Genomic DNA, 27596 nt, shown 5'->3' with positions numbered 1-27596 from the left:
TGCACAGGTCGGTTTTTTTTTTGCGATGGGAGGTAAGAATGGTTCTAGGATTGGTGCGCATAGCTACAACGATTGACGCCACGTATATGGGGTCACTGAAGTGGAAAACATGTCGTCTAATGCATTAATTCTCGAGGTCTAATCTGACAGCAGCGCGAACACGTCATAGTGATGATGACTGTTATGGGACTTTTGATGCATTGCAAATCGTACAACGGACAGTATAGTGACTGTTAAAGTGGGGTCCCATGGAGTGGCTCTATGGCATGATGGTAGCGGCGCCAATCCTCACATGAACGGACCGGACCAAAATCCCATCCGGACCGAACCCCCGTACGCAGGATTGACTATCCAGCTACGGGTAAATAATGTCTTGAGGTTGTTGTGCCGATGAAGGAAGGAAGGAGATCACACCACTAAAACCTACATTGGAGTGAGATGGTGGAGTTATATAGTGATATTAATATATTTCAAGTAAAAAAACGAATACCTGTTTGACCAAATATTTGACACAGAGTTTCCAGTTGCAGACAGGTTTCTCCCTTACTGATTACACCGGAATGTCAATCTCCACACAAAAACCCATTGAACGGGCATTAATGTTTATAAATGGTATTTAGTGATTGATTTTATACAACTATCGGTGAGTTTTAATTTTATCTCTAATTTCTGTAATATAAATCATTAGCAAATCATGTTCACCCTATCATAAACCCAAAACAGATATGTCCTCCAGTGTCAGGACACGAGTTCTTCCTGAGATCGTTAAAACAGTCCCATCAAAATGCTCATTTTATCATTAATTCATGGCAGCAATCAAATGCGTTGAACAGGACATTCAGCGCACTGTCACATTTGCTAAGCAAAGCCCGTTCTCGTTAGGGACATCGTCATCAATAACACCGCATAAAAAGCCTTTTGCCAAGTTCTAAACAATATACTCACATCCGGAATCATGGCCGGGTATTTAGCACTCACCCACACTCGCTTCCAGCACCACCAACATCCGTCATCAAATTTCGATGCGCGATGGATAGTGGGACACCGCAACAACGGTTGTCGCTTCAGCATATTATCAACCGATCGTAAACGCGCATCCATGTTTCGCTGCATATTTCAAGCGCAATTCCGATAAAACACAGACCCGGAACGGATAAAGCACGGTCGACTCGGGTTTATTGAGCATTTGTACACACGTGTGCGTTGGTGTGTGAACGGAAACATTTCCGTTATTGTTCGAGCGATAAAATAAAAACATTTACGCTCTATGTTGCATGTGAGAAATGTTTTATTTCTGCATCACTGTCCCATATGTGGCTGTTGTTTAATGTGGAGTGCTCATTATAATATGGATTTTCCTTGGAGTTTTCCTATGGCAGGGGAATGAACATTATTTCTACGGACTATTTTCATGTGTAATGTGAACATGATTGAATTGTATTTGCTTGATTGTAAATGAATTCTTCAAGAATGTTTTCCTCAAAAAAGTATGTCAAATCTATTAAGAGATCCTAATCGAATGGGAGGTAGTTTTCTTTATAACATAATTTTTATGTAGTGAGAATACAACTTCCCTTACTTCGAAATGACTTCAAAGACTCGACTTCCCATTTGTGGTCTATTCAAATGACCGTCTCAGTGGCCGCCAAATCGTCAAGCGTTAACTCCCCTTCCCATTGTTTTGCACAGCAAAGACGGTTCCCACTAAGCAGCCGGCATAAAATTGTCGCCACGAGCAGACATAATCATTTTCCAGCCCATCGTATCACGCCACATTACGTGACATAATTATGTCGATCCGGTCACTACCCACCACCATCATCTGTGGCCCTTACTCGCGCCTCGGCGTAGAAGCTAACGACTTCGGCACATCGTCCCACCAGATGGGCTCGAAAGGTTCGCGGTCATTTTCGTAACCAACGCGTTGGGTGATTTGTCATAAATGGTCCCTGCTCGGGCCGTGATGCCTTTATAAAGACACATCACACGAGACGAAACCGAATTGAAAAGTAAAATCATTCGACATCAGTCATCAGGTCCCAGCACCGACAACGTGTTCTCCGCGCAATGTGCTCCCAGGAAGGGATGAAGACTTTGGCCGTTTCGATTACGGCTAGCACGTGACGGTTTCGGCATTCCGAAGCACTTCGCGTCGGTAAAGAAACTGAAGCAACAGCACCAACAAGCGACACCAAAAAAAAAGTCAACGAACGGCTCTATCCCAATCACTGCCAAACCAGTGCGAATGTAATTAGTGTTACGTTCATGGTTCCGAAGCTTCCCTCCCCTGGGGAATTGGTAACAGAACACACGGACAGCAAACAAAAGCCAAACGCTTGGGAGAAGGTAAGAAGATCAACGAAATCGAAAAATACCCGACGGTTCCTTAGCATTCCTCACGGGTTTTCGGGGGGGAAGGCAACGGAAAAGAACGAAGAGGCACAAAAAAAACTCATCTCACCACCAAATGCGTTTGCGTCCGAAAAACCCCGTAGCAAAAGCATTCAACAAATGGACGCATGAAATGGACGAACCAGACCGGTAGCGCCTCGAGCACTCGCCAAAGAGCTTTGCTGAAGATGGGATGGTACCAAACCCCAACCCAGCAGTGGCAGCAGCAGCATAGGCTCGCCATAAGTCATTAAACTTCACAACATAACCCATCGCATCCGGACGCGGGGCCTGGTCGATCGGGTTGAAGCTGGGGTGGGGCGTGATCATGAACGTGAACAAGAGCAGTGAGGGAGAGGGTTGTGTAAACCAGCGGGTGCTCCTCGCTGCATCGCTTCAGCTTTTTCAGCACGGACAACACTCCATGGGGAAACGCATGACGAGCGTGATGGGAGGAGGAAGTGTGGCAATCGATTACGATGCAAAATGGGAAGAAAAATGCGAAAACCTGATTCTGCCACAGAACTGCCGGGTGGGTACTGTGGCCACCACAAGCACGCTGCACATCGGTCAGGCATTGCATTCCTGTGTGCATCGATGCATTTTGTTCGCGCGAGGTTCACACCGCGCGTTGTGGTGCAGCGCTGCGGAAGAGCATTACATCGAAATGGTGACTTTTAGTAGCTGTGTGACCATGCCATTCGGTGGAACTTTAAAACATATTCACAACTTTTTTCAAATATCTCGATGTGCTAATGAACGTATTCCAAAAGTACGATGGCTGAATTAGATCTTCAATTTGTTTTCTCTGCTTTGAGTACTGATTGCAGACAATCAGGTTGTTCATTCCTTTAGAATTTTGGGAAGAGATCTAGACCTTCAATTTAGTGTATTATTAGAGAGGTTTTTTAAGCTATATAATGGAAAAACTTGAAGAATGAACTCTAGTTTTTGGCTATTTTTGGAAAGTTCGAGAAACACCTCTCTCGGTATACTTTATTTCACAAATTTTCTTAAAGTTGTAATTACAAAACTAAGTCCAAAGAATTAATTCCTTGGATTCTATAAAAACAAATAAGTGCCCAATTTCCTGAGGTTCAGATTTGGACATGAGCCACTGTTGGGAGATGGTGTTAAGAGGTTAGTACGAAATTTAAACGAATTCTCCGTCAATCAATTGTAGTTTCTCCAGGCAATGCGCTGCGGTTTTCACCAAAGTTCAGACAAGTGCTGGCAGACGTCGGGACAGTAAAGTTGAAGTAAAAAAGACGAAACATGTTGCATAAACCACAGCATATTGTTTAAAGGTAAAGGCTCCACGGAAGCGAAGGACAAACTTTGACTTCCGAGTATCCTTCCTGGAAGGTATACTATGAAGCGGCCGAGAGAATGCTCAATTTATGTTGTGAAACTTCAATGAAATCGTAACAAATCTCTTTAAGGTCTTCCTGATGGTTTGAAAGACTAGTACCACCTTGTGGACAGGAAGTCTCGAAACTTTTCAAGAATTTAAAGTTATGGTTGCTTTGGTTATGTGTTTCAGTGATGCAGACTAACTTTTCTTTAAATCTCCCAAGAAATCGAAATGTATTTAATAAATCGTGAACACACAGTCACAATCGTACTGGAATTAAACTAGAAAACTACAATTTAATCATAGAAGACTACAGTGTCTCCGTCAGAAATCGTACCAATAATGAAAACTCTGTCCTGCAGCATTTGTGTGAGATCACAATGCGATGCACACATTCCAACGCAAATGCTTTAAAACGACGACTGGCTAAAACCATCGAACCCGTCTTACGAATGATTATTCAAGCTAGTCCGCTGCTTCGCCGTCCTCTGCCGGCCGACAGACAGTGGAAGCAAGCATGAACGTCACGACAAAGCATAAACGATTGCGAAACATTGGCAGTGCATCGTACTGTGCGCACGCTACAGCCGCAACATAAACGACCGCCCATCGGATGGCAGGCACCTTTTGCTGGCCGTGCAGACGAGGGAAACTCCCAACTGGTCCGGGGGAGACAGCGGCAGCAACAGGCAGGATGGATTTCTCACGACCCGGCCCATCAGCGATCAGGGTTCAAAGCATGAACTTGGCCATGACCGTGGCCGCGAGGTGCTCGCATAAGTACGAACGACCTGGAAAACTGGAAATCGTGTAATACCAGCCCTCCCACCCCATCCCCATAACCATCTGTTCCGCCACGATTCGTACATCGGCTGAGACTCCTTTCCGCACTCGAACTCTACCTACCCCGATGCTTCTCACCTTACATCATAACCGCCGGAAGAACGTAAACGCTAGGTAGTTGGACCTTTTATATCCCTTCTTCTGCACCGTTTTGCGTTCGGGTTGATGTTTCGTTTTGTTCAAGTCCCGCGTCCGCTGGTTGTTCGGAAAAGATTTGCCTTTTCCGACAACATTTTCTAGACGTCGTGCAGGAGACCCCGGCCCAAACTTCGACTCCGTTGATCGGTGTTTTTTCCCTCCTGAAATCGATCAGACACACTAAAATCACCTTGAAATCATTGGTTGAAATGGATTTCATTTTTGGAGTGCGAGAAGCAAGAAATTAGTCTCATTTCGGTCGCAAAACTGCGCGCTAACCAGCTGCAAAGTTCTGTCGAATGAATTTCGGCCCTTCCCTTTCGTGGCACTCGAAACCGAAAGTTCGCCCGTGGTGGTCAGTGTGGTAGCAAACAAAAAGTGAAACCAGAAATTCGTTTTCTGATGTTCAAGCGATAACGCTCGTCAGAAGTTTAGCTCCTTTCGGATGTCCCCATGCTTTGTGATGCTGATGGAGCACTACCGCTCGGAAAACTGTTCGACACAGATAAGCTTGTTTTGAGTTTGGTAATTCGCCCCGAAAAGTTCTAAACCAAAAAATAAACGGAACACCCTTTACATGGAACTGAAATGACCTCAAATGGATGTTACCCAGGCATAGTTTGCCGACCGCAAATCTGGCCGCCTGGAGATGGAGTGCATTGATTGCCTTACACTATCAGACGTACGGGGCATCTCGAGACCACTCGCATCCAATAAAGTCAAATGAAAGCCTCCAATACAATGGACAACTGGGAAAAACTTTGTTTTAATGTGGTTATTCTCCTCCCAGCCCACTCTACCCCTATGTCGGACATTCACTATTCCCTGGATGGTATATGCGCTTTAAAATTGGAGCTTCAACCCAACAAGCCGGATGTGAATTACATGCGTGCAAGTAACCGTAAGCAGGGATATGAAAAGTTAGGATAGACGAAATCTTCCCATGACGCCATCGTAAAAAGGGTTCACCGAGCTGGGATGAGAATCTGCAGTGTCCTTGCCGGTTGGTTGGACATGGGACAAATCGAATTACTTGTGCAACAACTTCACCAATCAGTGTCACTATTTCACCGCAATCAAACGTACGGAGTGTTACGGAGTCGATGTGCAATATTTTTTTCCAAAGTCAATTAAACCTGTGTAACCCTCCGACTTCAATTTGGCTTGTCGACTGCAGCTGAACATGCTAAAACGGTTGAATGACAATAATGTAGAGTTCATCTGCAGTAGGTAACTCTTTTACTAGACCTTTATCTATGACTAGCCACTGTCAATCAAATGAGTTGATAGTCAAACTGACTCTTTAGAATAATTTAATAGACTAGAGCAGCTTACATGAATTTTTCAGAAACATAAATAAAATAAGAAAGGTTTTGGCCTCGATGACGATGATCTTAGATTTTGTATATTGAGGCACCAAAGTACAAACCTGAAGGTGGAGATTTCGGGTCGATGATGAAGGTAGAGTTTTGTTTTTAATAACAATAGAACGTCAATTATCCGGGCAGCTGCAGACTGGCCGCATGCCGGTTAATCGATTTCCACGGATAACACGTTGTTTTGCCTGTTTTTTTTTTGTGCAATTACTGAAAATGAGGAAGACAGAACAACGCTAAAAACATTCATATATGTTTAATAATAGTAGTTATTGTTTTTTTCACAACATGGATAATTTTCTAGGGAATTTAACTTGATAAACTCTATACAAAAAACGTATCAACGCTTCTAGGGCCAGTCGGTTAAACGGTCATAAAAGTCAAAACTATTCTACTAGCTGTCATTTTTTAGCTCACAGATAATCCGTCTGCCGGTTTAACAGATTCCGGATAATTGCCGTTCTACTGTATATCTATAGATGTACAGTGGTACCTCGACATACGAGCATATCTGTACCTCTGTACATTAAATTTGCCCTCCCATTGAAATTTGGTAAATTGTCATGTCAAACTGTATATGTATGTAAATGACGTGTTCATTCACAATTTCATTTCAATTGCAAATAAATAATAAATTGAATCCCGGTGTTGACAAGCTCACGCGTTTACAAGTCCGATTCGGAGCTCGTATTATTCGTATCTCAAAGCAAAATATCGCTCACTCGGCGGCTCGCATCTTAAAGCACTCGTATGACAGGTACCAGTGTGTTTATAAAAAAAATATATTGTGTTTTTTACATAATATAAAAAAAAATATTAAAAAAATATATTATTTACTTTATTAACATTATTATTAAGTTAGTGTAAAGACTTGTTAAAACCTTGCATGGATGATGAATCTTTTTTTTAGTAAGAACTTGTATTTTACATTTGTTATAGCACGATATGGGGTGATTAAGATGATTAGTGTTGTTTTACTGATCTGATCTGATTACAATGTAGTTTCTTGCATATCTGATTCTGCTTGAAATTAGCTGCACTTGAGCTGTTCTGTAAACATGAAGTGCCGGATAGCATGTGGGGCCATGTAAAACATGTAAAAGCTGTGCATAATGCATGACCATGTGCGTGTGCATTTCATGTTCCACACAATCTGCTTAAATGCAGTTGCAAACGGTAGATTATGAAGCAATCAGAAAAATAAATAGAACAAAAGCTTAATTGATCGAAAGGTCAAAAGGTCGTTTTTCGCTGTCATAAAGCAGTTTTATAGCATTTGGAACGTCCGTTTGATCGATACAAAATTGTATGGAATTATTAATGATTTTTGAAACGATTCATGGAATTCGATGGCACATTTCAAATCAAAGAATTAAATCTAATGCTGCCCTGCTTTTTGTTGCGACTAGACACATTTATATTATGTCACATTCAAATGTGTATTATGGCTTGCACATTCATATTCATGTTTCGTGCTCAGCCCATGTCACATACGAACGAAAACGTTGACGTATTTAATGTGAAATGTCATCCCAGCAGTACTTTATACAACTCCAGCAAAGCACTGAACATTAAAATACATGTGCACACGCATAACGAGTCATTACCATTCGCCAACATAAAAGCACACAAGTTTGAGCATAAACGATGGCAAAACCCCGTTCTCGCAACAGTTGGAAGGAAAAGGGAAGGAAAGCGGGGAAAGGAAACTGTGTCCCACTCAGCACACAATATGGCACAGAAAATCATCCAAAGCGATCGATTTCAGCCCTAATCAGCAATCGCATCTTTACCCATTAGGTGGCTTATTTTTGGTCTTACGCTGGGCGGCGTGGAAGGGCGACCGAGAAGAATGCGCTCGTTATGCAAATCGATAAGCGGTTGTTTATTTTTATTGTCAATTTTACAACTCAACGCGAACCGATCGGTTGGCTTCCGGTTTGGAACTTCACTCCTTATGCGCTTAGTGCTTTCGGGAGCTTTTTTTTCTCGAACAACACCAGCTGACGACAGAGAATAGCTCCACTTTGATACGATAATGAAGTAGATGAGCGTAATGCACGAGACAAAAGGCGAAACCCGGCATGAAGATGAAGGGAAGGACTCTACAAACCGACGGAGCAAAAAAAACATACTAAAGATGGAGCTGATTAAATCTGATCTCGAAACGGAAAGCAAACCAATCGCGCCTTTGTTCCATCGAGTATCTGCTAATTATTTGCATGATTGGATTTTATAGTTTTTCCTCTATTGCTTTTCGTAACGCTTCATTTTCTCTTCACTTTGCACTGTCTTTTCTAACGATTTGGTAAAATGCAAACCACGCCAGTTGGGTTTTTGCGGGGTCCAGAGAAGCATCCCGTTCTGATGCAAAGGTGTCGAACTTGGAGAAGGATTTTTTTATTATTGCAATTTGTTTTTTTTTTTAATTTTGTATGGACAGCCAGATGGCTCAATTTTACTTTTATTTTCAATTTAATACAAAATTTCTAAAGTAATTTCAACAATCAAGTACAAATAAAGACCAATTCTCTAGTTCATGCTTTTACAGAAGTCAGTCTGTACATTAGGTTCATTAGTATATCGACGTGCGAAACTGAGTAAGAGTGAGTGAGTGAGTGAGTGAGTTAAAACCTACAAGGAATTTAACGAATTTAACTCAGCACGAAGCTAGCAGCTTATCTAGATGATATTTTTTTGGGTTTGTTTACTATTGCCTTTGACACCCTTGCATTTATTTTTACAACTATTTACTCGAGAGCAGTTGCGATTCCGGCTCAAAGCCTCAGTAACAAAAATAAACAACAGAACAGTGGCGATCAGCTCCAACCGCATCCAGCTGCTACCATTTGAATGTTTCAGCGCTTTTGCGGCACTCGTTTCGCGCTCCGTATGCAAGTAAATTGCTAATTAGCGTTCTTCTTTCCGGCTGCAGTCGGAGAGTTTTCCCAAACGCGCTTAATCCACGCCGTATCGAAAAGGGACGCGGAACGGTAGACTTAGAATCGATTAATTTCCGACCATTTCCGCGGGTGGCCAAAACGGCCTGGGAAGGGAAAGTTCAGGGACCGTTTTACAATGCTGTCCGCACCCTGCTCCGTTCGCTTTGCGCCGGTGCGATGCACGATTGGTTTCGAAGTTTGTGCACGTTTTGCGCACCGGAATCCACGGTGCGGGGCCCGGGAATGACTCATCTGGATAGGCAGCGGTCTCTCACTGTCTGTGCGTATGTTTATCACCTTTCCCACCGTCCTATCGGCCCACGAACGGTCAAGTGCACACCCGGTCAGCGAAAAAACCGGTGGCAAATCTACGTACGCCGCGATGCTACACGATTGTAATCATGCTCCAGACCGTGCCTGTTGCAATGCAACCGAACGAGAGGAGAGGAGCGAATGGTTGTTATTTAATGTGGCATGCCTATCGACTGCTGGGGATCGTACGCCATCGATCGCACCAGTGTATGGAGCGGTTCGATTCGTGGAAGTTCCTTCACGCGAGCGTTACTTACTGCATTTGGGATTCTGCCAGCCTGGGGTAACTGTACCGGCCGGTAAGCATATGGCGTGTCTGCGCTGTTTGGTTGCAAAGTCGGTAAGGAGCGAATACTTATGGGCATTCGAGCAGGTTTTTGCCGATCGCAATCGGGTCATGGCGCGAGACAGCGCTACTAAACGATTCCAGCAATTCGCAGTTTTGTTGAAGTGCGGTGAAAACAGTCAACGTTGAAGGCACAATGTAACGTCGTCGGGAAGAATTTCGATCGTGCACCTAACTAACATACGGAAAATTATTGTATTAACAATGTGTGAAAGTACGATTTATATTTCTTGTATTTTGATATTCAAAATTAAACAAATGGTATTTAAATTAGATTAACAATGAATTTTCCCTTCAAAAGTAATATAATATACCGAAAATTAATGGTATATCAAATATTAAAGAACAAATCTAGAAACTCTTTAACGATCCATAATAAAGTCAACAAACGCTTCAATAGTTCTGCCAGGGTTTGAAGCGATAAGTACAAAGTAAGTTCCATAATATGCTGTTCGATTCACAGCGCCTTAAAATATGCAATATAAACTCATTACATCACTAGGCATGCTGTTTTTTAAAGTACATTGCATACTTCCAGGCGCTGTCTGTGTACAATGCAGTACAGAAGAGCTGATGTTTATTGGATTTCGCTAGCTTAAAATGAATTGTAACGCACCTCTTCGAAGGGTATCAATGTTTTGCAAACTAATTTTGATCCCCCGCTTATAAGCTCAGCTTCAGCACACGTAATCCTTTAGTCCGGCACTGGCACCGGTACACCGGTGCTGCTACGAAACAGGCTCCCGACCGACAACAGGTGCGACTAGTGGCCGCTCATCATCCAGTCTCATCGCAACTGTTATTATCATGCGAACGCATTGCCCATACCGGTTCAACACTTATCCGGCCACTTCACTTCCAGATCGATACCCTTCCCGCCTCTTTCCCCCTTGCCGGACGCGCGTTGTTCCGAGTGGAATCTCACTCCCAGCCAGCCAAAAACAATCCCCCCCTCCCCTCAAAACAAAAGGGGGATGAAATCGAGGGGCGGTGCAAAAACAAATGGAACAAATTTCCTCCCCAACTGTCTCGTAAGTTAAGGAGAAATTATTGTCCGACAATGATGGGCCGTAACCGTGTGTTGCCGGTGCTTGTTGTTCTTAACGTGATGTTGCTGGCGATGATGATGATGATGATGATGGCGAAAGGTGGAGGAAACAGCAACGCATTCATGTCAATGGCCTCTGTCATACCAATCGCCCAAACCCCCGTGCCCAGAATGACCGCAGCCGTGATTCCGATCGGTCAATGGAAGTGGTTGGGAGGAAGGAATGACTCAATACATCTGCAAACCGCGCACGGTGCTCGCCTCGTCTGCCAGGAGTTCAACGGAGGTCGATGGAGTGTACCGACAGAAGGAAAAACAAAAAGCAATTTCCCTACTCTTACACACCACACACACACACACATGCTATACACACATCTTCCCCCCGGGATAATAGCTTTGGCTCGTTGCATTATAATATCTCGCAATGGTTAAAGCCATTGAAGAGTTGGTTGTAGTGCTGATCCACGGCGAGGCAAGAAGCACGCACCAAGCAAAGATCACAAAGGGCGTTTGCTGAGGCGGAATAGAACCGCCGTCCAAGGGGTTGGATGTTAATTATGCAATCGATTGAAGATCGCAGGATGAGAGCGTAAGCGGCAACCAGCCAGTAGAGGACATCCGATGACGCGGACGCAATTGACAGCAGAGTCGTTCAGCGTTCGAAGTGCAGTTCCCGGACGGAGGTGTCTGAGGAAGCGGTATGGAAAAGCAGGAAACTGTGGAATCCGACTGTTCCGCACAGAAGCAACACAGCGACCAACCATTACGGCCCATTACCGTACCATTAATCGGCTGTATGGGGTCACCGTTGTGCCCGCTGACACTTGAACCCGGTGGTTAAAACGGGTCTTTACGAGTGCCCCGCTTCGCGGAATCCGCTAGATGGCAGTGTGCGCAGTGACACTGTCACATGATGGATTACAGACGTTACGACCACATTTGCACCCCGTTATTACACTCTTTTCTCAAAATCGATAAATAGTTACAGTACCGGCAAGGGTCAACACGACAAAAACCATAATTACGCGTACTTTACACTTTGTAATTCGCATTGACCAGGCACGGTGTTTGGCGCTTGGTGAACTAAAATGTCTTCCATTGGTACCTTACTTGTGGTGTAATTGATTTTCTTAAAAGACTTTATCCAGGGGCATAACTTCAACTTCACCAGAGGGCTTTTGATCGGTCAAGCAAGACAGCGCACACTTTCTAGACCAATCAATATTCATCAATGTTTGGATTAGTTGCAGCAAAAATGTCACCAACTTTCTCCACCTTCTGGACAGCTGCCCATTTGTCCACGGAGGTACACAGGAAAAATCGTTCATAAACCAATTCAATTATAATCGATGCTCGTATCCAGCAGTCTTTAAAATGATAAACGATATTGGCGCTATCATGGCGTTCCCGAGGATGGTGAGGGTTCGTGCACAAAACTTCCACCTACCGAGTAGCGGCCAACGGATGCTGCCCTCTTGTTTGGAATTAATTTCCCGACCAAAACTTTTTCCTTCGCCCCAGCATCGGCCTCGGTGGCTGCAAAACCATAAATGCAAATAATTTCACTTTATTTTTGCTCCCGCTTTTACTGGCACTTTTTTCGCACGGAGTGAAAAGTTTTGCCGCCCGGACCCGCGGTGGACCCCCTTGTTTTTCACCCCCGATTGCTGCGATGCGATGGGGAAAATGGCAAATGCGTTGATCAGATAACGTGCAAAGCCCCACGATCATGAGCATGCATCGCAAGTGTTAAAATTGAATTTTACCAACGGTCGATCGGTGGAAAGTTCTGGCGAATGATGTACGACGGAATCGATTTTTCCTTCTCTCACGAGCTGTGGGAAAATTCCTGTCCCGAGCAAACGATACCACCCGAAACCGTTCACGTCGTACTATTTATTGGCCGATTCGCGTTGACTGAGCTGGGTGATGTATGTTCTCCGCTCCAAACCCAGGACAAAAAGTACACAAAACGAAGCAAAACTCGATAGAAATCGAACCGATGGTGCCCTTTTGAATGGTTACCCCCACACAAACCGCAACACACCCACGAAAACAGTCTGCAACCACAGAACAAACTCAAAGAGCAAAACACCCCGAACGTGAATTTCTCAAACATTTCTACTCCTTCGACACAACGGAAGCCGAAAAGGACATTTTTTCTTCACCTTTAAACTGTACTGCCATTTGCTGTTGTCTGGAGTTTTTTTTTCTTTTCTTTATGATCTAGCAATTGTTGGCCAAACTTTCGTTCACGTGTTGGTTGGATAAGTTTTTAATTTGTAATTTTCTCCCGCGATGCCATAAACAATAAGTTGTACGCATGTGTTCACCGCCATGGGAATGGAGATACGTCGCCGATAGCATTTAATCGTACTCCATTATTTTCTTGATTCGGTCTGGCCCTTTGGTTGATCCTAGTTGAAAATGTCTAGCGCTGCTGATGATCTTGTTAAAAACAGCATTTGGTGACGAAGTTTGGCGCGGAATTGTTTGATCGTTTGTTTTTGACATTTCTTTGAAAAATGGCTTGTGCAAGAACCTGGAGGATGTGCTATTATTTGTTACGTTGTGGTTTGCAACTGTGGGACGATTTTTCAATCTGTTTTTGTAATTGAGTACCAATGATTCTTCAAAAATACTTCTATCTATGCGCCTAAAAGTATGCAAACACTCTCTCATTGAATCCTCTTAATAGGATTCAGCACACAGACAACTTAACAGAGCCGAGGTTTTTAGATTAAGATTTACTTTAAGCACGTATTAGGTGGACTTTTTAAACACCTTAAGGATCCAGAATATTTCAATACTCTCTTTAAACTCGATTCTTCAGAATTCCTGTGCTTGAATCTTGAATCTCATAGAATATATGCAACGAAAGTTAGTCATATTTTCACCACTCACGTGCTTCATTCAGTTCAACGCGTCAATGTATCACTAGAACAGAATATTGGAACAGAATACCATTAGGCCTCCAGCTAAAAAAAACCCAAAAGCCACGAAACCCCGAATTGTGTTTCAATTGTTCAATGTTGTTTGAATGTTCGCACTCACAAATACCCAGCAACACGTTGGATTTAAGCGTTGGAATGTATTCTTCAAAATGATTATACATTAAACTCCTAACATTCAACTAGTAATAAATCTAAATCAAGGCAGTAAAGATCCAAAGTATCAATTAAGCCAAATGAGGCTGTTTGCAGGAAAGTAGTTCATTATCATTTATTGTGAAGTTCCTCCGCCTTTACACTATTGATCCTGTTTGTGCTGCTCTCATTAATGCCTAACCGAGAAAAGGCGCTCGTAAAACCCACACCATGATCAGATGGAATTCATCTAATCCATGCCTGGAATTGAATTGACTCCCACCGACCAACTGAGCCACATAGAAATTAATATTGAATTAAATAATAAAACAAAACTCGCCATCCGAGCATTAGTTGCTCAGGAGATGCAGTGTAGACTACCCAGGAGAAAAGGCTTATTTGAATGCGTTAATAAGGTGTTGGAAGAAACATTGTTAAGCCAAGCTAAGAAGAAGATTGCATAGCTGCAGGCGTTGCTGAAGTGCTTTTCATTTGCCACATGGGAACACTTATATCGAAAAACGTGCTACGAGTAGCTTTATCCACATTCCGGTTGCTTCGCTGGGATAAAGGAATTCAATAATTCTTACGCACTGCCAGTGTTAATCCGCTTTTATTTCATCGTTTAACGACCAGTGGAGAATGTACAAGTGGCTCGCTTTCGCTATGCGATGTTGGATTTTATGCTGAACAACAGTACCGAAGCAGTTTCACACTGCAAACATTAGCAATGCTGGCTGCATAGGCGGACGCTCACATAAATTAGGGGCACTAGATATAGGTAACTGGCCATGGGAAGCCTTCAAGGTCTCAAACGAAAGCACAACGGATATCCGTCCGGTAAGGATGTTTGCTCCGGACGGCAATAAAATCACACCAGACATCGGTGATGCAAATCGTAATCGAGCAACGATCGCGATGGCCTCGTCGCTTCCGGTCGCTGGCCGATTTAACCATGTGCGTAGACCCGCGAACGGCCAGCGGTAAGCAGTACAGGATATGCTCATCACACAACTGGTAAGCAAACCGGCAATACAGTGTGAGCAGAACGGAATCTGCATACAATTTTCATTCTGTATAGACAGGCCAGGAGAAGACGTAAAAATGAGACACAAAACAACATGCCAACGAAAGGAAACGAGCAGCAATAAGGTGAAGTCATATTTAATATTTTATTTATATTTAATTCCATGTCGCTTCTTCTTCACTATCGAACGGCTTCATCGGGCTCCGGGTGCTCTATCGCACCATCAGAATGTATGATGAGCGTATCAACGGCGATGAATCACACGGCACCTGACCGATAGTCATGTCACTTCCGCAACTTCCGGCGCTGTGTGCGTGTGTGTGTGTGCTTCCACGTATTTTCTTTCCATTTTACTTGAGAATTTACTTTATTCATATTGAAGTGTCATCGCTAAAAATAGCATTCGAACGGATTGTGATTTATTGTGATGAAATAGTTATTAGCATTGTAGCTCAGTAATAGAATAGAAGAATAGAAATAGAATAGAAAGAGAGCAAAAGTTCATGGGAATAGAATGGAGTGGAATTGCCGGGTTTGTTTGTGATTCATTTATATTTGCTTTTTATATTTGCCAATAGATATGACAATTATAAAAGCATACATTAAAATCGATTCCAAGAGTAATCAAAATAGATTATGGCAAAAGTTTATTTGGTTATTTTCAAGTGATGTCGAACGCGAGTTGGTTTAATGCGCTATTCCTGAGCACAGATTAATGATTAGGAATGAAAATCTTATGCAAACTGAGACTGAACAAAATGAGATTTTCCAACAGTCATCTCCCGGATGATACATATATTCGCCTAAAAGTATGCAATTTATTGTTCAACTTTACTATAAAAACCCTTTTAACGCCCTTTTTTAAACTCCAACGACTTCTAAATTGAGAATCTCATCCAAAGTGCGGAACAAACGATCCGGTTCCCAGGTGGAGCCAGGATGTGGTACAAAAATTTCATTTCGGTTTTTCGATTTACCCCTTAATGGTGGCTTAATGTGCGTTCGTTAAACATCAAAAGAAGCAGGAAGCTATCACATTTGCTGTAACGACAATCGCGTGAACGATGATGATGATGGTGATCTGATGCGGTAGTTGATAAATTATCCTGACACACACACACATACTATCCCACACTCCACCCACGCATTTCCTGGTCGCGGATAATGAAATTGTGTTAAGCAATTACTAAACCGGCCCATACTATGTCGGACGCCAACAATCAATTAACATCAACACACGCACGCACGAACACACAACCAGAGATACGGGAAAGAAACGTCAACTGTGTGCGAATCGTAAGTGCCTTTTGCGGATTTTGGCATCAACACATGGCACAACAGCTGAACGTTTTTGTTTGCCGGCAGATTAACAGCAGCGGATATTAAACAGCTCATTTAAACAGTTAAAAGGTACATGCGAGATCCATGAGTTTGAGTTACATATTTGACAATATCTTGGAATGATATTTTTCCCAGCAAGTTGTTCACTTATTGGCTTCAATTCTGTAAACCAATTTTAAGCCTGTAGCTGATTTTTACGTTGTTCAACTCCAGATAATTTTTCAGAGTCTCTGTTCTGTGTGATTGAAACATTACAACACATAAGTCTTTTTATTACATCTAATAACAAATCGTGGAACACTTTTAAATATTTCTTACCAATTCCCAACCACATCTGCTCATTGTGCGATACTAGCGCCATCCTACGGCAAAGCAGTGACTTCAACCGAGCCACGCTTCAAGTCTTCGATAAGAGATGTCGCTGTTTGAGTGTCATTTGAATGCGTTTGTTAAATTCAATTCGACGCATTCCTATCGTCCTTTGATGTGAGTTTGAATGCATATGCCCGTAATACATTGCCTTATTCCTAATCAACAAAATGCTCGCTATATCTTTGAGGATTACCAAATGCAGGAAAGGAACAATATTCGTCGAAACGTTTAAAAAATAGATGATATTCATGTTCGGAGGACTCGCAGAAAATTATTGGAAGTATGACCGTGTATATCGTATATTGTACTGACTTCTTCCAGATCGCCTGGGTGTAAAGAGCTCGTAGCATAGCCATTCAGGCCCTTATCACAAACCATCTCCCACTCTCCACAACCAACACTGGATGAACATATAGGAAACGCAAACACGGTTTTTTGATGATATTTAGTGAACTTTATTGTTTCCTTCATCATTTCATGATCCCTGCTGTCGGGCAGAGGAAGCAAGATTGTTCGACTATTACCTAGCACTTGAAATCCGCCCCTAGTTTTGCCGCTCGTTGATTTATTTAGATGGGTTTCCTTACGCCCGACCCGCTATAACTAATCAGACTCTCGAAAAAATCGCATACGCTCAACTGTAGCTGCAATTTAATATGCCGTGTTTCTTTTTTCCATTCCAGTCTGCCACCGCTATTTGACCGTCCCATGCTTTGTAATAATGTTGTTACCTACCCCCAAAACCCATCCCAATAACCATTAGTAAGTATGTTTTTTTTTTCTTTTTGCTGTTGTTGTCTGCTTGCCTTTGCTGAGTTGACTCTATAGGTATATGTGTGTAGGATATATTATTACAAGCGTTATCGTTAAAATACGACACTTGCACGGAGGCTTCCGAGGAAATCATAAATTGGGAAACAAAAGAAACAAAACAAAAACAAACAAACAAACAAACAAACAAAAAACAGATTAACTTATTGTTGTAGCACTTTATACATCGCACGCGTATCTGACTAATCTCAGCGCAGCGATTAGCCCGTAGTGATGATTTAGCTCCCCGTATATGTACAGAATGCAGATTGAATCTAGCCTCGATACCTTGTTTGCCGGTATCCCTATCCGGTGCATCGACCATAACAACGAGCCCCCGAGTCCGCAATTCACGGTCGGCTGCTTGGCTGCCTATAACCATCACCTATACGTTTACGTACGGATTTATACCTCCCGAAGTTCCATAACACGACCCTAAAACACTTCCACATGTGCTAACCGTGAGCTTGAAGCGCTCCGAAGGTTTTTACTCATAGCTTCATCAATTGTGTTGCCGTGTTTTCGATCGTTTATGGTAATGGTGCGATTAGGTCTAAGTTAATGTTTATATCGCGCCGTTTTCTTTTGTCTTTAGCTAATTTACACTAATACAATAATTTATTACTGGTACAAATTTACTTTTATACATCGACTCGGAAGTAAATCGAACGTAACGAAATGAAGGAGAGGAAAGGAGTTTTTTGGCGCATCTCAACCGGACGCGGGTACAAAAGAAGAACCAACAGTGCAACAGCGATGCAGACAGAACTTAAAGCAAACAAGATGATAAGTGATAGATCCGCTGAGTGATCGTTCATGATTTTACTACTTTATTAAACACTATTCGCTTACGTGTACCGTTATTCGCTCCAGTAGGAGCAAGTTAATGTTGCACATCGGTAATGTACACCTCCTACCATGTTTGTTCGAAACTGATTCCAATCGCATGTAATTTGGAATTGCCGCTTTGTTTTTGAATAAAGTCTTTCTATCTACCCTTCCTATACAAACCCCGAACCCTTTGAAACAGTCCCATGTACGGTGCTGCAGCAACGTATCGTTTGCTTGTTCAGCGAGGTGAAACGTATCCGTGCCAGCCGTGGACCATCCTTTGCTTATTTTTGTAATCAAATCCGGACAACGATCCGGACACGCGTTTATTCAGACCATCGCGAAGGTCGCTTGCTAAAACTAACAAAACTAATCGTATTTTGCCGAAACAAAAAAAAATAATTCTTTAGAACAACTATTCGATTGAGCCTCAACGCTTGGTACGACTGTTCGATCCAAGTGCGAAGGAAGCGAATGTAAAACGAAGGAACATACACTGAAACGAGTACTCGAATCTTTCCACATTTGTTCTTATTTCGCGTGATTGTTGGCTGGTTTTCTCTCACACATACACACGGCGTGCACCAGCAAAATAGAGGTGCACGGGCACGTGCCGCACTAAACAAAAATACAACACTATTAACTAATACTAACCAAGTGCAGAAGAAAGTTGTAGTCGGATAGAAATGTGTATGTATAAAGTAACGAAAACAAACAAATTAATTCAATCAACTCCTCAATCTCCGACTAGCCACGTGTGACGGTGCAGCCACCAAAAAGCGCTGTACGCAATAGTATTAATAATCAGATGAAACAAAACTTCATCTTACGTACATCATTCCGCTCTCTCTGTCTCTCTGTCTCTCTGGCATCGTTTCCTTGCTGGCAACTTTCAAGCGCCTTGTTCATTTCTCGAATGCAATTCCTTTCCATCAATGGTTTGTGTGGATGTTTCTTGGTTCGCTCACTATTTGGGTGGATTCATTTGCTTCAAACGGCCAGCGCCAGCGGTATCCCTTGTGTCATTTATCCCGGAGGAGCACTCATCGTAATCTTCTTGTCGCAAGCAAGCGAATTGAACCAACGTCTATGTGTGTGCAGTGAAAGGAGCACGAGATTATGGCCGCTTTTGAGCCACCGAGAGATCGAATCCATGTACAACACGCGCACGCATGCAACGATCGTCGATCGCAGCACATGTGGTCGATGCGCGTCCTATTGTAGCCCTTTGTTTAACGTTCTCGTCTCTAAATTCAATAATTTCTACAGCCTTACGTACAAAGCGCGCTTCTTCTCTTGGTATGTGTATGGGTTTTTAAGCCTGCATCTGCGTTGCATGTGTTGGGAAGTAGTGGATCGGTTAGTGCGCCTAGCCGACACTAGCGCATCTACGATGCGTACATCTTGTTGATTTCCGTCTGATATCGCTCCTGAATGTCTTTGCGCTTCAGCTTGAAGGCAGCCGTCACCAGGCCCATGTCGGGCGTCCAGATGTCCTTGCATAGATGTACGGCGGCGGGAATTTCGCTACGATGCAGTTTGCCTGCAAACAAGAGAAAAAAAACATCAGATCGTACTTTTCTTATAACAGAAGCACAAGTCCCCCTCAAATTAGTACATACATTTACGGCCATGTTCAGCCAACTCCTGTAGGACGGCCTTTTCGACCTTCTTGTTATCGCACAGAGCCTCAAACTCGACACCACGAATTTCCAACCGCTCGGCGATCTCTTCCAGATGCTTCGGATTCGGCACAACCAGCGCAACGGTGAACTGCTTCGTCGAGTCGCCGTACACGCAGATATTTTCCACCACCGGGCAGGTTTTCAGCTCCGATTCGACCTTACCCAACGACACATATTCGCCGGCCTGCAGCTTCACCAGGTCCTTCTTACGATCTGTAATGGAGTCGCGGTTATGTGTTGTTGTAATCATTTGCCGGCACAAACATCGCACACAGTACCCACCGATAATCTTAAGCGCACCATCGGGATGGACTTCGCCCACGTCACCGGTACGGAACCATCGCTGACCGTCCTCCTCGAAGAAGTCTTCCTGCGTTTTGCCGGGCAGCTTGTAGTAACCCTTCGAGACGGTAGTACCACCGACAACGATCTCGCCCTGCGGGAACGGTTTGTTCGTGACGCGATAGTTACCCTCCTCCCAGTTAATCAACCGAATGTCATTACTCGACGACGGTGCACCAACGCGGCTATACTCCATGTCCCATTCTACAAGAAAACAAGCAAAACCGAAGACGATTAGTGTCGCTGTTGCGTTGCGGTTCGTGAGCGATATTAAGATACGCACTGTCCATTACAGCCGCTCCGGCTGTAGTTTCTGTCAATCCGTAACCCTGGATCACGTCAACACACAGACACAGCTTAATCTGTTCGTGAGTATCCGGTGCAAGCGGTGCACCACCAGACAGTACACTGCGAATACGACCTCCGAGCAACTTAGCGATCTTTTTGAAGATGATCCTAAAATAGCGTGTACGATCGAAAGAATCAACAGGAATTAGACAATATTTACTGAAACTCCTACTCTAAACCACATGCCGGTACATACTTGTCCAAAAGCGGTGTCTGATAGCCCCGAGCCGTCCATTTCGATTTGTAGTTGTAGGCGAACTTGAAGAAAGCTTTCTTCATCGGGGTTTCTGCGTTTACCTTGTCGTTGATGCCTTTCGAAATTCGATCCAGGATGAGCTGCGACAATTAAATTAGGAACCAAATCAGGTGACCTGTGAAACAACGCCAGGACGCTAGCATACGAACACTTACCGGTACTGAAGTCATGCAGGTCGGTCGTAGCACTGACGCGTCACCCTTGCAACCCTTCATCACCTTGCTGCTCGAGTCGATCAGTGTAAGTGGGGTCGAGTAGCCGATCGGTACGCCAGTGAGCAAACAGACACTCTCCGCGAGCAGCTCGAACACGTGGGCCAACGGTAGGAACCCGATCAACACATCATCCGGATAAATCTTGAAGATATCACAGAAGTTCTTCATCGTGCCGATACAGTTTGCGTGGGATAGCAGCACACCCTTGGGCGTACCTGTCGAGCCGGATGTGTACATGATGATGGCGGTATCGTCGGCAGACGGTGGGGATCCAGCTGTAAGCGACATGTCATGGGGTTGTATCGTTAGTAAACGATCCGATTAGCTATCATGCCGCACAAATCAATCTTACCGATCGTGCTCTTGTTGCCCTGTTCGATGACCTTGCTGAAGGGAATGATCTCAACGCCTTCCTTGAATCCGGTCGTCTCGGTCGGATGCAGCTGATCTTCCATGAAGATGATCTTCTTCACGTTCGGTGTCACGTTCAGCACGCTCTTAAACTTTGGCAGCAGCTCGTGGGACGTTATCACGGTCGTCACTTCCGTCTCGTTGATACCGTGCGCCACACCATCGTCACCGAGCGTTGCGTAGATCGTTACCACCGGCATGTTCTGTTTGAAGCATCCGTGCGCCGCAATCATCCATTCTGCGCGCGTTTCGGCAAAAATGACGATGTTCTGCTTTGGCTGCTGGCCAAGTTCGCGCAAGCCGCGCCCGAAACAAGCCGCCGCATGCTCCGTCTCGATGAAGTTGCGCCACACGTAATCGCCCATGCGGAACTTCTTGAACATCCGACCGTTCGGTTGCATCTCGTCCTCCTCGCCGAGGATTTGGCGCGTGCCGATGCACCGCTTGGTGGTGTGCACCTTCGTGACGAAGTTGAACATCCGCTCGAGCGTGTCGATGTTGTTTTGCAGCATCTTGACGTGCATCTCGCCCGGTGAATCGACTGACCGGTAACTGATCGACGTGGTGTCCTGTTGAATGATCTTGGCCTGTGTGAAAGCAGAACAAACAAACGTTAGAATACGATTGATAATTCCTTTCAGGAGAGTGAATGTGACTTATCGCAGTAAAATATATTGTTCGCGCCCTGGAACTGGCTTAACATCGCGCGCACATGTGATCCTGGTCACGGCACCATATGTACGCGCGAACATATATATTAAATTCATATCAAATACCTCCAGGAAACCATTCCGGTTCGTGGGAAACACAAACCCCTTTTTCCTTATCTAGCGTAACAGATCATCTGATCAATCATTGACCTTGCCCAATGCAAACATCATGCGCTTGTTACACCGCGCTACCACCAACGTTCTACTGCAAATATTCACGGCTGAGAACCTTCGAGCCATGCCAAGGGTAAGGGCATCCAGTAGGGGCAACATAAATCTACTGACCAAGGAAGAAAGGGGGTAAAATTATACTCGCCCCACGACCAGGAACAAACAAGTAGCGTAAATCTATATAAAAAAGCTATACCCTTCCACTGGTGGACTAATGTGCTTCGCTCGATAGTTACCACGGCCACGGCCATTCTTTGCGCTCGAAAGCGCATGCAACACCTGTTGCACAGCATACCGAAGGGTTGCCAACGAACGCTAGCGTTCCTTGCTTCGCGTGACGGTCTGTAACTCTTTTCCACACTGAATCGCAACATTTGCGTTTCATTGTTTTTTTTCCACGTACACCACACCGAGTGCGCAAAGGGATGATAAGCTGTCACCAACAGAGCGAAAATAAAACACCCCCAAAACGTAATTTACACACGGGCAGAACGCACCGAAACTAATGCTGCCGGTGCTACCGAAATCCCGATAATGTTGATTGCGATAAGCACCGCGCCAAACACAAAACCATGCCTTGCGTCAAAATGTATCCAGCCGATGGCAAGAAACAAAAAAAAACAACACGAACAAAGTTCTTCGTAATCTCCGTGAGGTGGTAACCTGGGGCTTAAATAGGCGAGCGGATATAACACGGCAAATTGCGTTTTCGCGAGCGCCCACTGCTTCTTGCCGAAATCATAGTGCGACGACGTGGTCCAGAGTATTTGCTAATCCTTCCTACGTGTCCACAATGACGGTTCACATTGGTGGCAAACAGCGTAAACGCCTCCAGCCACCGAAATATGTCTCTTAGGAGCGAAGTAATTGCATCCCTTTTTTTTCGGCTGTTAATGTCCAATTCCCTTCGACTTACCTTCACCCTTCGGGCGAGCTGCTTGCGCTTCCACGGCCGCTGGATCGCCAGATAGATCGGCATCGTGATGATATCGTACACCATCGTGATGATCTTGATCGCCCCGATGGCCGTCTGCACCCAAGCGCTTTCCATGCTGTTGTTGGTTGGTTTTATCAAGGTTTTCGGTTGAACGTGAGCGGGAGATAGAAAGAGTGCACAAACGAAAGATGAAACGTTAATGAATGTGTGTACTACAACTGTCTACCACTGGTCAGACGTAATCGTTAGTATGCATTAAGTTACAATATAATACAATGCACTACAGGATGGATGGGAACTACCATGCGATTGTGTAATTTATCAGAGATGAACTAAAATGGTTACTAATAAATACATTATGCGATTAATTTGATAAAGAAGGCTTGAAGTCAACGGTAAAGCTTAAAGCAATAGATAATTACTGCAAATACTTAAACGTCTGAAAAACTATGACCTCCGGACATAGCGTTATCCGGTTTTACTCAAGTTTACCAAGTGTAAAAAGGTTTCCAAGTTCCAAAAAGGCACTGTTGGGGCAATCTGTTCATATTCAACGGGAATGTATCGAGGTACATCTAGAATTTTTCCCAATTTTTGGTGCATCAGCTCATTCAGTATGTCAGTTCGGAGTGAGTTTGCAAAAGTTCCAGAAACTGGGGAAGCATTCCAGAACTGCCCGAACAAATTCTAGTTCAACTTGCCCAGAATACAGTTGTGTTGTGCTTTAGGAATCTTTTGAACAGAGTCATTGAATGTTTTGGCGAGGATTCGACTCACAAAAGATTCATGAAGCGTCAGAGCAGTGGCGTATCAAGGCCCTTTGAAGGCCCTAAGCGAAATGGTAGTTTGCCAACCGATATCTTGGTGGATTTAATGAATCTTTGGAATAGAGATTCAGATGCTATTATTCAGTTCAGGTTCATAAAGCTCAATCAGATCAGTACCTAACACAAGAATCCAGAAATTGTCTACATTTGAACTCAAACCCCCTGTGAAAGCTTTATACAGATGCATCTATGAATAATACTGGTAACATTCCTTCTTGTCAGGCTTAATCGCCTCAGGTAATTCTGATATCATAATAATTTCCGTACTGTGTTAGTAAGTGCAAAGCCTTAACATGCAAGCCAGCATACTCAAATGCATCTTCTGAGCAAGTTTCATGAAGAATTTCTCGTTCCTAACTGTCCGCAAACAAGAACGTTCCCATTCTTGCAGACCCTATATCTCGACTATCCCACTATATCTGCTTCCGTCTTTAGCTGATCGATTCTCCACTAAGCATTTCGTCTCAGATCGTTAACTTCACAGAGGGATATCGCCCTTATAGCTGCTGTACAACCACCGCAAACACTCTCTTACTCTTTCTTAGGCATCCTGGCGAAGGTTCTTCCTCAGTGATCAAAACAACAGCACGCACACACACACGCGACCGGCAACACCGCTAGACACAGCACCGCAGACGAATACGCCAGAAGCGCGCACGATCCGGAAGACTGGAGCGGAAACCGAAGCGGATCGATCGGTCAAGAACCACCGCACTGTAGCGTGTAGTAGCACGAACTGAACGGTGCACCGGTACGGTCACAAACATAAAAAGGCGTACCAGAAGTACAAGCTCGAAGAACAACCAACCCAAAAGGCGTAGTAACACAGACAACCGGGACGGTAAAGCCGGCAACCACGACCACGAAAGGAACCGGGAGACATCGCCGCTCGAGAGGATGCACCGAGCACCGGGGGGGGAAACTTACTTATCGCGCACACATCTTATCGCACAACATTCTCCATAGGGCTTTCCTCCTGCAGCGATAACCGCGTACATCGGCATAACCTTGCCCCGAGAGTAAAGCCACCAGTCACGGGTTTACGCACTGCACAGATATCAATTGATAAATGGTCAAGACCCCCGAACGACAGTCACAGAAACAGGGATACCGTTTTGGTGCTTTTATTTGCTTAATCCCAAACACACGAATATGCAAGTACTGCAACCAGTTATGATGCCGCACGTACCTGACGGAAGGAATATGCGTCAGAATTCTATGGTCTAAGTTGGATTAACAGGTTGCACCAAACTCACACCGAAACAGACACACGTGCTCTCGGTAGGCAAATGCTCACCACCCGCGATAAGATTAAATCCAAACCCAGCAGTAATCCTCCATCTCCGCCGATAATGGGCGAAGCGTGCCTTAAAAGTTTATTGTTGTGAGAGATTTCATTCCTTTGCAAATTTTCCGCCACACGTCCTTAGAGGAGCGATCGTTATGTAAGCGAACCCCTTCTCCGTTTCTACCTTATCTTGGAATCCTCCCCCCATCCTACCGACCAAATCACGATGTTTCGGGGTACTGCAATTGCAGATTGAAGGTATCGTAAAAGTAAAGCTTCGCTTTATAGTCAGTCTTGGTTTATAATGGCGATTACGGTAACCGGATCGTGGGCTAATCGTAATTGCTAACCCCCACCCTGCTGTGTACGTCATTGCGACCCCCGATGGTCATCGCAACACTGGCGTATTCTGTACGACCTTCAAGAGGCTTTGAAATATCCCATCATACTAACGTTGTGGTTCATGAATCTTTCGAGAAGAGTCCTTCGTATGAATCTTTAGTTAGGAGTCGTTCAAATCAAGAATCGTCTCTCAAAAGATCCTTAGAGCCAGCTCAGATCCTTATAGATGAGGGAATTCTCTTGGGCAGTTTAATGAAACACATGACATAAAGATTCAGATTTATGCATTCAGTTATTAGATTCATGAATCTCAATCAAGATACTCGCAAGTCCTTCAGATGTGATGCGGCAACTTCAGAATCTTATGCATCGAGTTAGGAACATATTTTCTTTGCTTTGATTTCTTATCAGTTGCAATGTCAGTTTGGTACATTGAGCGTGTCAACCCGTGTCAGTTACGCTACACAGTGGGCACACACCATCCACTTCTTCTTCCACTGAAGTTACTGGTCCCTGGACCCTGGAGTGGTGGACGTACTTTGAACCACCATAAAACACGCGAAAGCAACATGTGAGGGTTGCGATAAAAAAAAAATCATACGCGCACACATAAGGTGCATTTCCTGTCCACATCTTATCGGGTATTGACTAGCGAGAACCTCTCGCTTCCACTGTTCGGTTGCTTCCAGCAACATGCTGCCGAAAGAAGGATTATCGGATATCGGTTACTATCGCATTGGTACCGCACACTACGAAAAGGAGACGATCGTTAATCCCCAAACCGGTGATGAACACGTTTGGATGTTCGAAAACTAAACGTTGGCATCCAGCAGGGAACCTTTGAACCTTTCTTGAAGTTCAACCGCTCGTTGGTGACTCAAGCAGGGGTTGAGATAAGTGTGATAAGAAACTTCTGAAAGACAGATAAACAATTTCTTGCGCTTGCGACAATTCCTTGCGCACTGTAGTGTAGTGCTCTTATCGATCCCAAGCGACATGCACGCGTGTTATGTCGTGAACGCGAGAATACAAAGTTCGCAAACTTCAAGAGAGAGAGAGAGAGTTAGTGCTACGCCGAAGAAACTAAACAAAACCAGAGAAGTGAACGAAACTAACAAACACGTGCAGCTAATTGGTAATTAAACACAACAGAATAACAGATTAGAAAACTGTTTGCTCTTACAGTTTTCTCATTTTGGCATGCATGTTATTGCTAAAAGTAGAGGAAAAGAATGATGAGAGAACACACAATAGGTGGTGAGACGGCATTAGTTTTCCCGCGTTCTTTAGTTTGTGTTTTACTTTTTGGTGGAACGAGAAAACAAAACGAAAATTAATTAACTAACAATACGCATCGAATTAGTGTTAGGTTAATGTTACAAAAGAAAGTAGTTTTAGAAAAGAAGGCACAAGAAACTCATACGAAAGCAACCAAATTTCAAAACGTTACAACCAACTGGTAAAAGCACTCCGGAGGATCGGAGCGCTTACTTACTTAATATCTTCTTCGATGAACATTTTGTCGTACGTTTTCCCTTGAATTTGTTTTAAACTATGCACGGTCGCCGATATTCTACATACACAGTACGGTTGTGTGGAGATTCGTGTCTGATTCGATCGGGTAACTTACTAGGGACTGCCAATTGGTTCTGGTATTTTGCTAATATCACTTAAGAATTCACGAATCGCCCTTACGAACGTTCTTCGCTAATCGCTAATACAAAATTAACACAACTCAAACAGTGCGCGCACACAGTCCCAAAAACGCACATGCGCCCTGCTGTAATTGTTTATAGCTGTTGTTCCACCCTCCCCGAGACAATGTGCACCAGCTGGACTTCGGCAAG

The 27596-nt window shown here is 44.0% G+C and overlaps 1 protein-coding gene across 2 annotated transcripts; it reads right to left on the bottom strand.

Annotated features, from left to right (window-relative positions):
- Positions 1 to 19605: 19605 nt before the first annotated feature.
- On the bottom strand, positions 19606 to 27267 carry LOC128709668 (fatty acid CoA ligase Acsl3). Of its 2 annotated transcripts, XM_053804674.1 has the most exons (9): positions 27245 to 27267; positions 23272 to 23407; positions 21416 to 22061; positions 21004 to 21338; positions 20789 to 20928; positions 20528 to 20700; positions 20185 to 20448; positions 19840 to 20115; positions 19606 to 19760 (listed from the first exon to the last, which is right to left on the bottom strand). In XM_053804674.1, the coding sequence occupies exons 1-9, from the start codon at positions 27265 to 27267 to the stop codon at positions 19606 to 19608; spliced, it is 2148 nt and encodes a 715-aa protein (XP_053660649.1). The 2 variants fall into 2 exon arrangements, with proteins under 2 accessions (XP_053660649.1, XP_053660648.1); XM_053804673.1 differs by lacking the exon at positions 27245 to 27267 and having other exon boundaries at positions 21416 to 22108; positions 23268 to 23406.
- Positions 27268 to 27596: the final 329 nt, after the last annotated feature.

Source organism: Anopheles marshallii, chromosome 2 (assembly GCF_943734725.1).
Source record: "Anopheles marshallii chromosome 2, idAnoMarsDA_429_01, whole genome shotgun sequence".
In the NCBI taxonomy this organism is placed as follows: domain Eukaryota; kingdom Metazoa; phylum Arthropoda; class Insecta; order Diptera; family Culicidae; genus Anopheles; species Anopheles marshallii.
The sequence above is the reverse complement of the archived record's forward strand: the minus strand, read 5'-3'. Positions and strand labels throughout refer to the sequence as shown.

What these genes read in the sequence shown, in the direction of transcription:
- LOC128709668 (XM_053804673.1), bottom strand. Translation starts at nt 23,406, where the DNA reads ATGGAAAGCGCTTGGGTGCAGACGGCCATCGGGGCGATCAAGATCATC. An exon ending in CGCCCGAAGGGTGAAGGTAA is followed by an intron (nt 22,109 to 23,267) that starts GTCGAAGGGAAT and finishes CTCTCCTGAAAG; the next exon opens with GAATTATCAATCGTATTCTA. An exon ending in TGGTGCGCTTAAGATTATCG is followed by an intron (nt 20,116 to 20,184) that starts GTGGGTACTGTG and finishes ACTCCATTACAG; the next exon opens with ATCGTAAGAAGGACCTGGTG.